This window comes from Ctenopharyngodon idella, chromosome 19 (assembly GCF_019924925.1).
Source record: "Ctenopharyngodon idella isolate HZGC_01 chromosome 19, HZGC01, whole genome shotgun sequence".
Lineage (NCBI taxonomy): Eukaryota > Metazoa > Chordata > Actinopteri > Cypriniformes > Xenocyprididae > Ctenopharyngodon > Ctenopharyngodon idella.
Window position 1 is genome coordinate 25,477,003 of NC_067238.1, and position 13,265 is coordinate 25,490,267.

At 40.7% G+C, this 13,265-nt stretch overlaps 1 protein-coding gene across 26 annotated transcripts in view; it reads right to left on the reverse strand.

The window, feature by feature from the left end:
• Positions 1-13,265, reverse strand: part of macf1a (microtubule actin crosslinking factor 1a) — a 182,457-nt gene that overhangs the window by 20,933 nt on the left and 148,259 nt on the right. For 23 of the 26 annotated variants that reach the window (XR_007926431.1, XR_007926430.1, XM_051872303.1 and 20 more), the window contains 17 exons: positions 7,868-8,029; positions 7,613-7,783; positions 7,209-7,375; positions 6,887-7,046; positions 6,085-6,411; positions 5,673-5,757; positions 5,362-5,588; positions 4,994-5,200; positions 4,518-4,745; positions 4,059-4,277; positions 3,739-3,942; positions 2,385-2,610; positions 2,064-2,290; positions 1,395-1,517; positions 1,199-1,300; positions 1,011-1,112; positions 755-928 (listed from right to left, as the gene is read on the reverse strand). Coding sequence is in view for 24 of the 26 variants with exons in the window: in XM_051872303.1 (XP_051728263.1) it covers positions 755-928; positions 1,011-1,112; positions 1,199-1,300; positions 1,395-1,517; positions 2,064-2,290; positions 2,385-2,610; positions 3,739-3,942; positions 4,059-4,277; positions 4,518-4,745; positions 4,994-5,200; positions 5,362-5,588; positions 5,673-5,757; positions 6,085-6,411; positions 6,887-7,046; positions 7,209-7,375; positions 7,613-7,783; positions 7,868-8,029 (3,111 nt within the window). In the remaining 2 variants the exon portion in view is untranslated. The remainder of the gene's footprint in view (positions 1-754; positions 929-1,010; positions 1,113-1,198; positions 1,301-1,394; positions 1,518-2,063; positions 2,291-2,384; positions 2,611-3,738; positions 3,943-4,058; positions 4,278-4,517; positions 4,746-4,993; positions 5,201-5,361; positions 5,589-5,672; positions 5,758-6,084; positions 6,412-6,886; positions 7,047-7,208; positions 7,376-7,612; positions 7,784-7,867; positions 8,030-13,265) is intronic. The other 3 variants (XM_051872300.1, XM_051872301.1, XM_051872290.1) reach the window with 1 other exon arrangement.

Here is a 13,265-nt window from a genome sequence, read left to right on the forward strand (position 1 = left end):
TATTAATAACATCAATTTAATAATTCAATAATAATTTATTAGCTTAACTGTAGGCTGTTTTAAGGAGCATTTGGAGCATTAAACTGAGGTCACAGGTGTGAATTTATCTGCATTTTATAATGGCTTATCCGAATCATCTATTATTTAAAGGTTAGTTCACCCAAAAATGAAAATTCTGTCATCATTTACTCACTCTCATGTTGTTTCAAACCCGTAAGACTTTCGTTCATTTTTGGAACCCAAATGAAGAACTTTTTGATGAAATCTGAGAGCTTTCTGTCCCTCCATAGACAGCTGTGCAACTACCACTTTCATGTCCAAATTTGCTGAAGAGACTTGATCGCTTTACATAATGAACAGATTTAGTTTAGGCTTTTATTCACATATAAACATTGATCAGCGAACATAAACAGAAGCTCAACAAAACATGGTTGATGCGTAAGAACAAACCTCTCTGGAAGCTCAAACATGCTGTGTAACACACGAGAATGAACCTCATTGGTTGTCAAATGTCAAGCAAACATGCTTGAGCTTCTGTTTACCACAACTGATGTGCGAGTTGATGCTCTCAGATTTCATTAAAAATATCTTCATTTGTGTTTCGAAAATTAACGAAAGTCTTACGGGTTTGGAATGACATGAGGGTGAGTAATTAATGACAGAATTTTTATTTTTGGGTGAACTAACCCTTTAAGTCATTTGATAGTAAATGTAAAAGTTGACTGAGATAAGAAAATGGTCTCCATTTCCACACCTGTCTGATTGTGATTTTGTCCACCAGGTTGTCCCACAGGTGGCGTAGCTCAGTGAGAGGCTCTTGAATCATGTCCCGGTCTGTTTGGTCGCTCACTTTCCTGAGCAGCAGCTCTCCTTGGTGACAAAGCTTCTCCATGTCAATCTGCTGCTGGTACACCTCCACTTTATATTGCTGTGTCATGGACAAAGAAAAAGGGTCAATCCTTTTCTCAAAGTAATTTGAGAGATAAGAGTAGACAAGGTCTGATTCAAACCTTGAGCTCCTCTATCTGTTGTTTGACGGTGCTGAGGTCTGTCCCCACAGCTGGCATGTCACACAATTTGATGACAGCGTTGTCCAAGTAGTCAAACATGCCCTGAAGAGACAAAGTGATGATTGTGAACACACAGTTGGCTTGACCAATCAGGGCAGATTTTGTGGTACCAACAGAGAAATAGACACCTGAAGAGCATCCTGGTATTGCACAGAGTCAGTCATGGCCTCTTCCAGTCTCTCCATTCTCTCTCTCCACGTGCGGTTCAAGCCTTCCCAGGCGGCATTCATCTGTGTGTCAAATCAACAACATGGAGATATTTTGTTTAAATTTGAGTGAAATGGGGCAATCCACACATGGCTCATCACCCTTCTATCCTCTTACCTCATCAATGGTTTTCTTGACCTCTGGCTTCTCTGTCTCTCCACAGGCAAAGATGAGGTCAGCTCCAAGAGTTCGTACGATCTCCAGTTCCTCCCTCAGCCCATCTGTCTCTGCCTTAATGGCCTGAGTGTGAGATAAAACATCATGACTACATTCTCTTGAGATCTTTGTCTTGGCACAACATTATGTAGTTCATTCTACTCTAACTACCCATCAAGAACTGTTTTATTAAACTGGACACATCATTATACACATTTTGGGTTATAAGTAAGAATAGGTTAGAATGGTTGACTAGTCATCCATCTATACCAGTGGCTCTTTACCTTTTTGACTCAAAGGCCCCCATTGTTCAACACAATATTCAAAGGCTTCCTGATATAGGCTATTTATGGTATTTCTGCTGTAAACCTTTTTAATCAATTTATTATTTTAAATACTTTTTAGTAATCTTGAGGCACATTAGAAATGTGCTGAGGCCCCCTAGTTGGCTCTGGTCCCCCTGGCTGAGACCACTGATCTATAAAGGTCTTCCTTGAGACTGATTAGTGGACTAGCTGTTCAGGTAACCTACTGACTTGTCGGTTTTGAAAATATTTAGTTTTTGTACATCCTTAGTGAAAACTGAATTTAACCTAAGAAAAAGACATCCATCTCTTTTGTTGGACTGACCTCTGCTGCCTCTATTTGTTGTTTTATGAGTGAGGGATCCACCCCCGGGTCCTCCAGCTCTTTCACGATGTCCTGAGAGTCACGGAGTGTGCTCAGCAGAGCGGCCATGTCAGCCCAGAACTTTCCAGCGAGATCTAGAACATCCTGAAGTTTACCTTCTCTTTCCTCCGCCCTCTGCCTGATTTCATCCCACAGAGAGCGCAGCCGCAGGAGTCGTGAACGCACCGCTGAGAATGGGAACAGAACACAGATTTATCAAAACACATAGGATGGAGTATTTCATACAGCCATATAGTGTCATTTCAGATCAAAGATCTTTACCCTGGGCAGCAGGATCATCGTGTGGGGCTCGGCTGATGAGCTCTTCTCCTCGGGCACACAGGGCGCTGAAAGACGGCAGGAGTTTGTCCAGCTCTAGTCCTGTAGCCCGGTGCTCTGCCAGTTGTTCACGGATCTTTTCCACCTCAGCGGCCACTGGAGGGGGCTGCCGTAAGCGCTGAACTGCCCCTTCCAGAGTCTCCAACAGAGGGTCCATCTTATCATGGAACTGAATGGAGAGAAAGATGACGATAATCAAAACAAATACAGCACACAAAAGTAACTGGAGAAGGACCAGGCATAAGGAGGAGGGGAGATTTATCCCAGACACATGCAAAAGGGCAGAGGAAGTTGATGCTAAATAAGAAATACAAGTACTGAAACGTGTATGCTGCTGTTCTTAAAGTGGAAAAAAATGAACTAAATTTTTTTTTGGGTGTAAGGATGGAGGTGTCAAAAATCGCTTATTCTAAGACAAAATCTACAGTATTTCAAGAAACATGCTGTTCAAAAGAGTAAAGGAAGAAGGTTTAAGGTGATATTTGAATAAATTGCACACTATTATATGTAGAATAAGAAACAAAGAATCAAAATGTATATTTTATATTATATCTTCTTGTACTAACAAGATACTGTCTTTGTATCAAAGACAGTAAGGTCAACTGATGTATGCTAAAACTAGTTCATATCACATGTTTGTTTCATCAGAATGATAAAAAGTATTTCGATTTTATTAACAATTACTGAAAATTCCTGATTCCCAATCCAATACACACATTATATCAGTGGTTAAATCAGTGCGTGATGGAGTTCTTACCTCTACCAGCTGAGGGTGTTGCAGAGAGCAGTGATGATGGAGGGATGGACACACACAGCACATCCACAAACATGAGTGATGGGTGGACGGATGGACCAAACGGACATGGGAGGGAGAGGTGGAGGGAATAGGCAAAGGGAGATTTGCAAGCAGGAATGGGGGAAGTTTAGGGGATACAGGACATGGAAAGGAGAGGGTGACAGAATATGGGGCAAAAGGATGGGAAAGTTGGAGTTACAGTATAGTAGAGTTTGAAGGGATGGAGGTGGAGAAACAGTACAATGTGTTAATTCAACAGCATGCAACAAGCCAGCAGGAAGAATCAATAACAAACATTCAGCAAAAATGCAGCTGATGATGTCAGTGATGTTATTTAAAAACAGACTTAGTGTGAAATAATGGGTAATTAAAAGTGATGTGTCACTTAAAATAACTTAAATGAACTTATTTGTGCTGTATAATGCTGAACTGTAACTCTTAAATAAATGACAAGCTGGGCAGCAGTCCAAAGTAAGCATGCTAACATTTTGGAGCAAATACCTGGGCAGACTGTGACACTGCTTCATCCAGTGCTGTGGCTCGACTTTTGACCTCCTCTTTGATGTTGATGTAACGTCTCTCTGCTTCATTATAACGTTGTCTCACTGTTGCTCCTTCCTGGGCACTCAGTTCTGCCAGCTGTGGGCCGATCTTTAGCAGTTTGTCTATGTGTGGCTTGTGCTCAGAGATGGACTCTCTCAGAAGCTAGACAAGGAAACATGAAACATGTCATGTGTAAGTTTTGTGTGTCTTAATCCATGCCTATAACCACAAAGAAGCAAAAGGGACTTAAGTCCTTCATCTGCATAAAGCACAGTTACCCTCATCTGGTCTTGCTGTTGTCTGAGTGCGTCTGTGTCAATGGCGGGAAGGGGTAGCTGGGCAATCAGAGTCTCGGTCTCGCCCAGCCAGGGTTCAAGTTCCTCATATGTCTCCCAGAACCGCGCCACCAGCACCTGAGCCTGCTCCAGAGCTGAGAAGCGCTCAGCATGATTCTGATTTACTGCTTCATAACGAGCACTTAAAGAATCTGTCTTCACCTACAGGAGGAAGATGAAAGAGGTTTTAGCGGGTCAACCAAATTAGTCTTTTGAGAGACTGAAAAACAAGCTTGCATTGTTGTTTTTCCCAACCATGACTCAACAAATCAAATCTCCGCCGGAAAATGCATGAGTCACATTGATTCAATTTAATAACCTAACCTTTCGCAGGAGAATAATTACTGTACACGGATTACTCTGCCCCCTCCCTCTCTCTTTCTTCTTTATTTTGTCTCTAACCTTCAGAGCCTCTCTCTGCTGTTCACTGCAGCTCTCCAGGATGTCCTCTCGTGTCTTAAGAAGTTGGTCCACGGTGTCTTTGTGACGGATGATGTCAATGTTAAAGGCTCTCTGCACCTGGAGCTGTGCCACAGTCACATCGGGCTCCAGACTCAGAGGCCCCAGAGACGCTAACTTCCTCTCTGTCTCACCGACCCAAGTCAGCTCCGCATCGACTGCCTCCTCATACTGAAACAATAACACACATAAATACATTGTCAAAAAGGAAGTGTGACAAAAATATTTACAATTCAAGCAAGCAACATGGACATAGCGTCCCAAATCAAATATTACTAAAGCAACAATTCATGTTAAATATTTATAATAATAACATTTTACAGTACATGATATAGAAACAATTACTTTTTTGTAATATATATATATATATATATATATATATATATGTGTGTGTAAATGAACAGTATTTGTTGCAGTACCTGCTGTGACCTTTGGATGGCAGCCTGCACTAACTGCACTCTCTGTGTGATGGTCTCATCTGCTTGGCGGTAGCGCTGATTGGCATCAGCGACCAGGCGGTCCAGGCCTTCCCGTGCACGCCAGGGCACTAGATCCAGTAAAGCACTGCCTACCTCATTCACAGTATCCAGAACTAACCTCTTCTCAGCAGACACACACTTCAGCTCCTGAGGCAAATATATACACAATATAAAATAATGAATGCACGTAAAAGAAACTTTTTTTGATTTAGCTAAAACAAAAATAGCTGTGTATGGTCTAAAAGAAAAGTAATTCATAAACTAATGAAAAAAAAAAAAAAAAAAAAAAAAAAAGTAGAGATACTCACCCTCTGTCTGTCCTGATAGGCTGGTGTTGTGTCTGGCTCAACATTGTTAAGCTCTGCCTCCACACTATCCAACCATTGATTGATGTCATCATGTGAGCTAGCAAATCGTGTGGCCAACTGAAGGGCCTGTTCCAGAGTACGGAGGGCCTTGCTGCTGCCCGCTGTCATCTCTGCGTAGCGGCTTTTGATACCATCTAACTTCTCCTGGATCAACAGGACCTCCTCACCTGTCACAGAGATCAAACATGATCACAATCAACGGAGGAATTCAGTAATACACCGATGAACATAGAGACTGGACGGTAAAGTACCAGTGGTTTGTTTAAGCAGAGCCTGTCCATTCTTAATGGCCTGGTCCACTGTCTTCTTCCTGCTGATAATCTCTTCATTAAGAGCCTGTAGGGGACCAGCAGTAGAAACATTAACTCTGGAAATAATTTAAGGGAATTTTATGTAAAGTAAAGTTCAGAATGTAGTCAACAGTATGTCTTTAAATTATTTTCATTTGGGTGCTTTTCTCAGCAAAAATTGGTATTTGCAATTAATTAGATTAATTAATTCATGTAATTTATTTGATTAAAAGCTTTAATTGACTGACAGCCCTAGCGTAACTCTTCTGACAGCTATTTTTTCGGATGAGGGCCGCTCAGCAGTATTCATCTTCTCTAAACTGACTTATACGGTATTGTTGGTCCTGGGCTGCTATACCCTGCAAAATCGTACCAGTGTGTGTTTGTGCTGCTGCTCTAGTAGCTCCGGCTGATAACTCTGTACTGAGACCTCAGACAGTCTCTGGGCCACCTCAGCTAGCCAGTTAAGGACTTCCACCTCTTCCTCTCCAAATAGTTGAGCATTGGCCAGGGCCTGCTCCAGCATGGCCTCTCTCCGATCGCACCAATCACGCAGCTCCGTGTGCCCGTTGCGCACTGCCGCCACACGATCGCCCAGCCAATCTCGATCCGCCACACAGCTGAGCGGGTACAATGATTGGCTGAGCGTCTCAAGATGGTCTACATCATTTTCCCGAGAGGACACCTCCTCTTGGACAGCCTGGGATTATAGCCCAGATTAAAGAGGAGACATGATGGGATGAGTCGAAGGAGAAAAAAAGATAAGGCAAACATAAACATACATGACAATACAGAACAATGACAAATCATAATTAACTGATGCAAGCAAAAAATAAAAATGTGAATCAACACAGGATGAGATGGAAACACAACCATAAAAAAAAGAAATCATGATGAAATTAAACTGCAAAATGGAAAGGATGTGGGCAGGATCACAACCAGAGACCTGAAATCCGTGCCTTCTTAGATAACTGCACTCCTACTTGTCCATTTAAAACCACAGGAGACTGACAATCTGTTCTCTCCTCTGCATCTCTAGTCAGTCTAATGATGCTTGACACTTTGAAAATTGCTTGCTAAAATGACAGATCTTGGTTTGGCAGCAACAGTTCCAGCAAACGTATCCTCTGCAAACTGCCAGGACACATCTCTCCCAGGTGTTGCACATACTTTACCTTGTGTCTTACAATCTGCTGTGTGATTTTGGAGGTCTGGGTTCCCATTGGCTCAGCGGAGCTCAAACGTCTCTCTGTTGCGCTCAACCACTCCCCGAGGGGCTCCACGGCCTCATGGAACTGCAGCGCTAACACCTGCAGCTCCTCTAGCTGCCGTTGCCTGAGGACGTGAGGTTAGGAGGAAATCTGTGTTATATGATTATTCTACTCCATTTTATGGCCTTGTAAAGCAACCAAGTGATTGAATTCTGAGTAAGAGATCTGATTAAGAGGTTTTATGGTTGTGTCTGGGTGTCTGTATTGCTCTGATTAAGGAGTTTACCTGGCGCTGGCCTTTTCCAGCAGGTTTGTCCATCTTTCTCCAAGGCTCTTAAGTTGTTTCTGGATTTTGTCTCTGTCTTGTGTCTCAGCCGTAGCAGCGATGCGCTCTCCTTCTGCCCTGATCATCTCCACTGTCCCACGGCGGTCATCCAGTAACCGTTGCAGCAGCTTATAAAAATATGGAATCCAGGTTAGTGATCCTAAATTAATTTATTTTATATTATCTAGAAGGTTAGATTAGTCTAATAATCAAGACATGCTAAAGTCTTTCAACTTCAGTAAAAATGAATATATGAATGAAATAAGTTTAATGTAGGTAATATTAATGTAATGCAAACCTTTAATGAATAATTTACTGAAATTAATTGCATTCAAAATTAAATTCAAAATTGATTAAAATCTAACCTTCTGCTCCTGAATTTGTGCTTTGACCACACGGTACTCAGCGGAGGGAGGTTTTTGATTGACTATGAGCTCTTCTGTGTCACTCAGCCAGCTCAAGAGTGGCTCTAGAGCATCTTGGAACTTCCCACAATGCAACAGGGCCTCCTGCAGCTGTGCGATTCTTTCAGCAACCTGTGAATAAAAGAACATTTTTCTTTCAAAATGAATTTTTCTCAGTCCATTAAGAAAACATGCTAAAAATAGATGCAAGCTTACCCTCTTGTTGAGGGAGTTCCAGCGCAGGTTGGTGGTCTCCAAGTCATGTTCCAGGGCCTGAGTGTCGGTGTGTTTGGCTGCACTCTGGATGAGACCTTGACCCACAGCGTTGACATGCTGCAGTTTAGGCTGAATGCTGTCAAACTGCTCCCTTTCCACTGCCTAGAGAGAGAACAAGTGACTTGAATAGTGCATAACCAACATGCATGTTATGTTACTGAACATGTGATATGATAGAATGTGTCTAAACAGGTCAAGGCTGTACAAACACAACAACATAATAATGGTGGCATGTCCATTTATAAATGGGGAAGCAGTTTTCAGCCCCCACACATTGACTGAAATTAAATACAGAGCCTTGGCAGCAACATTGTACAGCTCTATTTCTCCAGCAGCCTAACACTACAGCTCTGATAGAATATTCAACACAGTGGTTCCCCACAAACAAGTTGCCAAATACCTCTAACCAACACCATAACCAGGAGTTACCAAAGAGAAGTTTGAAGTCAACATGAAACCGATTTTAGTTTTGTAATGTGAAACAGGAAAATTTACCTTATTGAATCCATCTGGATGAGGATAGAACTTTGCGACCAATAAAAAGTATGACTGAAATTCAGACATAATACATCCGCTATGTTGGTTTTGTTGTGTGACCTATAACTGTGGTTGCCTCGATTCACTGCCATCCACAACTCCTCTCCCGTAGCCTCATGGGACAGTAACATTTCCATTGAATGCACACTCCAAAAACTCACCAGAAGTTGTAGGTCATCAGGGTGTTTTACTGTTTTACAAACATCTTACTCATTTCACATACTGTTTTCCCACCTACTATATAGTAGGAAAGTAGGCATATTCAGATGCAGCATATTTTGTCCAAATATATGAAAGTGCAACATTATAATGCACAGTATGATAAATAAAACCCAAAAAATGAAATTTCTGTCATTAATTACTCACCCTCATGTCGTTCCAAACCCGCAAGACCTTTGTTCATCTTTGTAACACAAATTAAGAGATTTTTGATGAATTCCAAGAGGTTTTTTAATCTCCCATAGAAAGCAACATAATTACCACATTCAAGATCCAGAAAAGTAGTAAAGACATCGTTAATGACAGGGTAGAGAGGAAACTGATGAATAAATTTTGTACAAAAAGTATTCTCATCGCTTCATAACATTAAGGTTGAACTGTAGTCACGTTGACTATTTTAATCAATGTCTTTACTACTTTTCTGGACCTTGAATGCAGTAATTTTGTTGCTTTCTATGAGAAAGCTCTCAGATTTCATCAAAAATATCTTAATTTGTTGAAGATGAACGAAGGTCTTACGGGTTTGGAACGGCATGAGGGTGAGTAATTAATGACAGAAATTTCATTTTCGGGTGAACTAACCCTTTAAGATAAAATTTAACAGTGTTATTAAATTATTAGTATTCTTAGTATTAGTATAACTTTGAGTGTTATATGATGGCAAAAGTAATCTAACTGTAAATATAAGGGAAACAAGCATGCACAATTCAATAAAATCCAGCATCCTTTGCATGTTTATATTTAAGTGCTTTGCGTGTGAGTGTGTGTTGGTGTGTTTGCAGTTGCCTTGTTGCAAGGGGCTTCATTCCTGCTTCAAACAGGATGTCTGTCGGCCTCAAAACAATGAGCCACAGCTTCAACCTGCTCCACCCTCTCGTCGACAGTATATGTGACTGTGAAAGCGTAAGCATGTGTGCAACGAAGAGAGTGTTGGTCCCCTTTTGTCTTTCTATATCCTGTCCAACATTATCCTGAAACCATCATCTAGGCCTCCTCCTCTTTACCCACGGTGTGTACACTTGGAGCCATTTCCCGTTTTTAATCCTGCTCATTCATCACATGTGGCACTTTTCACCCACCAGCACAGAAATAACTCCATTCATCTGCATCTGTGGCAGATCTTCCACAACTCATGTGGCCAAATCCAAGGGAAAGCTGTTAATTATTTCATAGACAATTATATATCTACATGTTTGTGCTATGATTAATAATTCACAACAGGAAGAGAGGGAATTTAGTTTGTCAGAACTCTAAAATCTGAACAAAGATGCACATATATACATGTAAGTAGGACATAGCTATACATATCCATACAACAACAAAAAGAGGTCAGCGCAAAAAACAATCTCTTTTCTCTTTACTCGTTCTCTCAGAGAGTGTTTGACTCTTGTATGCAGGCCTCTGGAAAATATCTAGGATGCCTGTCATTCCACTCAAACGCTCTCAACCAATCTGGCCAGCAGGCCGGTCACACGCACACATACACATACACATACAGGACTGCTTCACACTTATCTCTCCAACACTCTCTTTCTCTTTTGTCACCGAACTTTAAACTCTTTTGTTTCTCATCCGAACCCCCACAGATCACTTTTAGCTACTGGCAGCACTCCATCCTACCGCCAACCCACAACATTATAGCCATTTGGAGTCTTTTGTTTCTCTCTCTTCATTTCAAACCACAACTCCACACTGCCTAAGCGGGTATGCCCACATTTCGCTTAAGAAAATATTATAATAGCTGGCTAGGAGTTAACTGCTATATCCCTCACACTATGTGCTGATTTTTGCTGAGCTTTCTAAATCTTGTTCTGTATCTGAAAGCAGCATGAGAAATTAATTTTTGTTCCATTTTTTTGCTGAAGGCAAGATAAAATCAATCAGACAAAATTACAGTACCAGTCAAAAGTTTGGACACGCAAATTAATGTATTTTTCTCATGACCTCAAAGGTCTAAAATTGTGTCTATGCATGAATTTCATACAAAACTGTTGAATTTTTTAATGATTGAGTCAGAATACAACAGTTTTGATAACCACCATTTGGTCACTGCATATTTCCCATACTTCCATTTCCATTATTTTTATAATTTTGATGACTTTATTATTACTATTTTGAAGTATGGCCAAACTTCTGCCTGATATTTTATTTAAAATTCATGTGGTGCCGAGTGCAGGCTATACATATCTTAAATGATTTCATGGAAATTTTAAGGTAATATTTTTTAAAATGTGCTACAAATGTAGCACAGACAGAATCAAAGCGTGGAATTCCATCTTTAGTGCATAAGACTCAAAGCATAACCATAAGAAATTTAAGGCTATAAATGTCTAAAAGCAGCAAATAATAATATGTAAAAAATAAATTAAAATAAAAGGCTATCTTGTCTTGAGGGACAAAAGAGGATCATAAATGCAACATTTCTGGACTTGATATCACAGGAAATCACAGGAATATAATTTTTTTCAAATCAATGAAAACACAGCCTCTAGCAACTTTCTTGTTCTATAGAGACTTTCCAAAACTCTCTCTCCAGTCCTACTCTTCCTGTCTTTGCTTTCACCTCCTGTGTTCTTCCGGTCTCTCAGCCCCTCAGCCCCTTTTTACCCCCGTTTCCTTTTCAAAGGACTTGAAGGATGACTCCATTTTATCTGACCCAAATGTTCTAACAAGGAAATAATTCCCATGGTTCCATTAATACATACTGAGCAAATGAGGTTAAAAACAGTCAATGAGTTTACAGCATATGTGACAGCTTTGTTATGGCCGTTGTTGTGCCTGACGGGGCCGCAGGGTTCATTCAAACTCTTTTGTTTGTAACAGTCTTTAATCACAGGTGTTTCCCGCACACTGTCTTTCACTGCCATCATTATCCAAACAATCAAATATACCCGCTGTTACCATATGCCATAACATCAGTGCTCACTCACACCCTGATTGCTCTTCCCTTTCCACTGTGTGTATCAGTTAGTGCGTCTGTTTACCTGACCGTCTCTAAAACTCTACCCTGGACAGACTCAAAAATGAGTGTGGGTTTCAGATGTTACGTCAGACGTTTCTTCTGACGCCTCTTATTGCTCATGCAGCTCTTATTTTGAGTACTACCAGGTGTTCTGCCATAGAGACTCTTTGTTCATTCATGATCGGGCTGTTGCAAAATTTTCTAACTTTACCCTCCAAATCAGCACCCATTGCAAGCGTGCAATTTCACTGGAGCCAGCCCGTAACGGAGAGCTACTCCAAAAGATTACAAAGACCTTTCCTGAGTTCTGTGGTTGACTCCCTTGGCTTTGGGCATTGTGGGGGCGAGAGTCAAGCCCTGCTTTGATAGGACTGACATGTCCTTATCATCTATTTATATTTCCAACAACTTTATACAGTGTTTGTGTGTTACTGGCAAATGTGGCTCTTCGTACAGAGCCTGATGTTTATTTCTCACTTCCTTATCTCAATTGCAGCACCATCAGACTGCAGCTGGGAAGAAAAGAGAGGGATTTGAAGTGGGAAGAGATTTTGAGTTAGTTTGGCACTGGATGACTGCCACCCCTCAAATCAGTCATTTTGTTCTGCTCTTTTAATTTTTTTTTTTATCCCAACCAAGTTTAAATATAATTTGCTAGCTGATCCTGTTCAGTCCCTCAGTTGCTATAATCCTCTCTACCCAAATCCAGCCTAAAAGGGTTCCTGCATCTGATTACACTTGAAGGGACAGGGGGTTTTGAGAGTGACCATGCAGAAAGGCAGATTTGGCCGAGGCAGAGGGTCAAATGAGATGTGGATGATCAGTCAGGCTGATAGTAATGCAATAACCATCCAGAGAGCTCACAAACTAACAGGCAGTCTCTCGGCCACCCGCCACTGTCACTGTGAAACAGAGCAGACACAGGCCTTGTCACGGCAGCCAAGAAAGAATGTCAAGCGCACACTCACATTATGTCAAGAAATCTAACATGTACTTACAAAAAAAAAACATTCCTGTCTGTTTTTTGACTCCTAAATCTTATTCGAAAACATACACAGTGTGCTCACTTAGACAAAGCAGTGCCCAAACAGACAGAAAAGAGAGACAGAAACATGCAAATGCGTGCACAAACTCATTTGCCTATAACCAAACACTTTTTAGCTCAACGAGCTTTTTTTTTGTTCACATGAACTCCACTGCAATACACAAAGAATCCCAGGATACATACACATACTATGCACCTGAAGTCATTTCAGACCATTGTGATTATGAGTATTAAAGGGTTAGTTCACTTAAAAATGAAAATTGTGTCATTAATTATTCACCCTCATGTCGTTCCAAACCTGTAAGACTTTCGTTCATCTTCTGAACACAAATGAAGATGTTTTTGATGAAATGTAAGAGCTTTCTGTCCCTCCATAGACAGCTATGCAACTTCATCTCAGATTTCATCAAAAAAAATCTTCATTTGTGTTCCAAAGATGAGCGAAAGTCTTACGGGTTTATTATTTTAAAGGTTTTATATAATTATTTTATTTATTTATAAAATAATTATATAAAACCTATTGTTTAATCAGTCAATTAACATGCAGAACACAGTTTGAAAATCACTGCTCCATA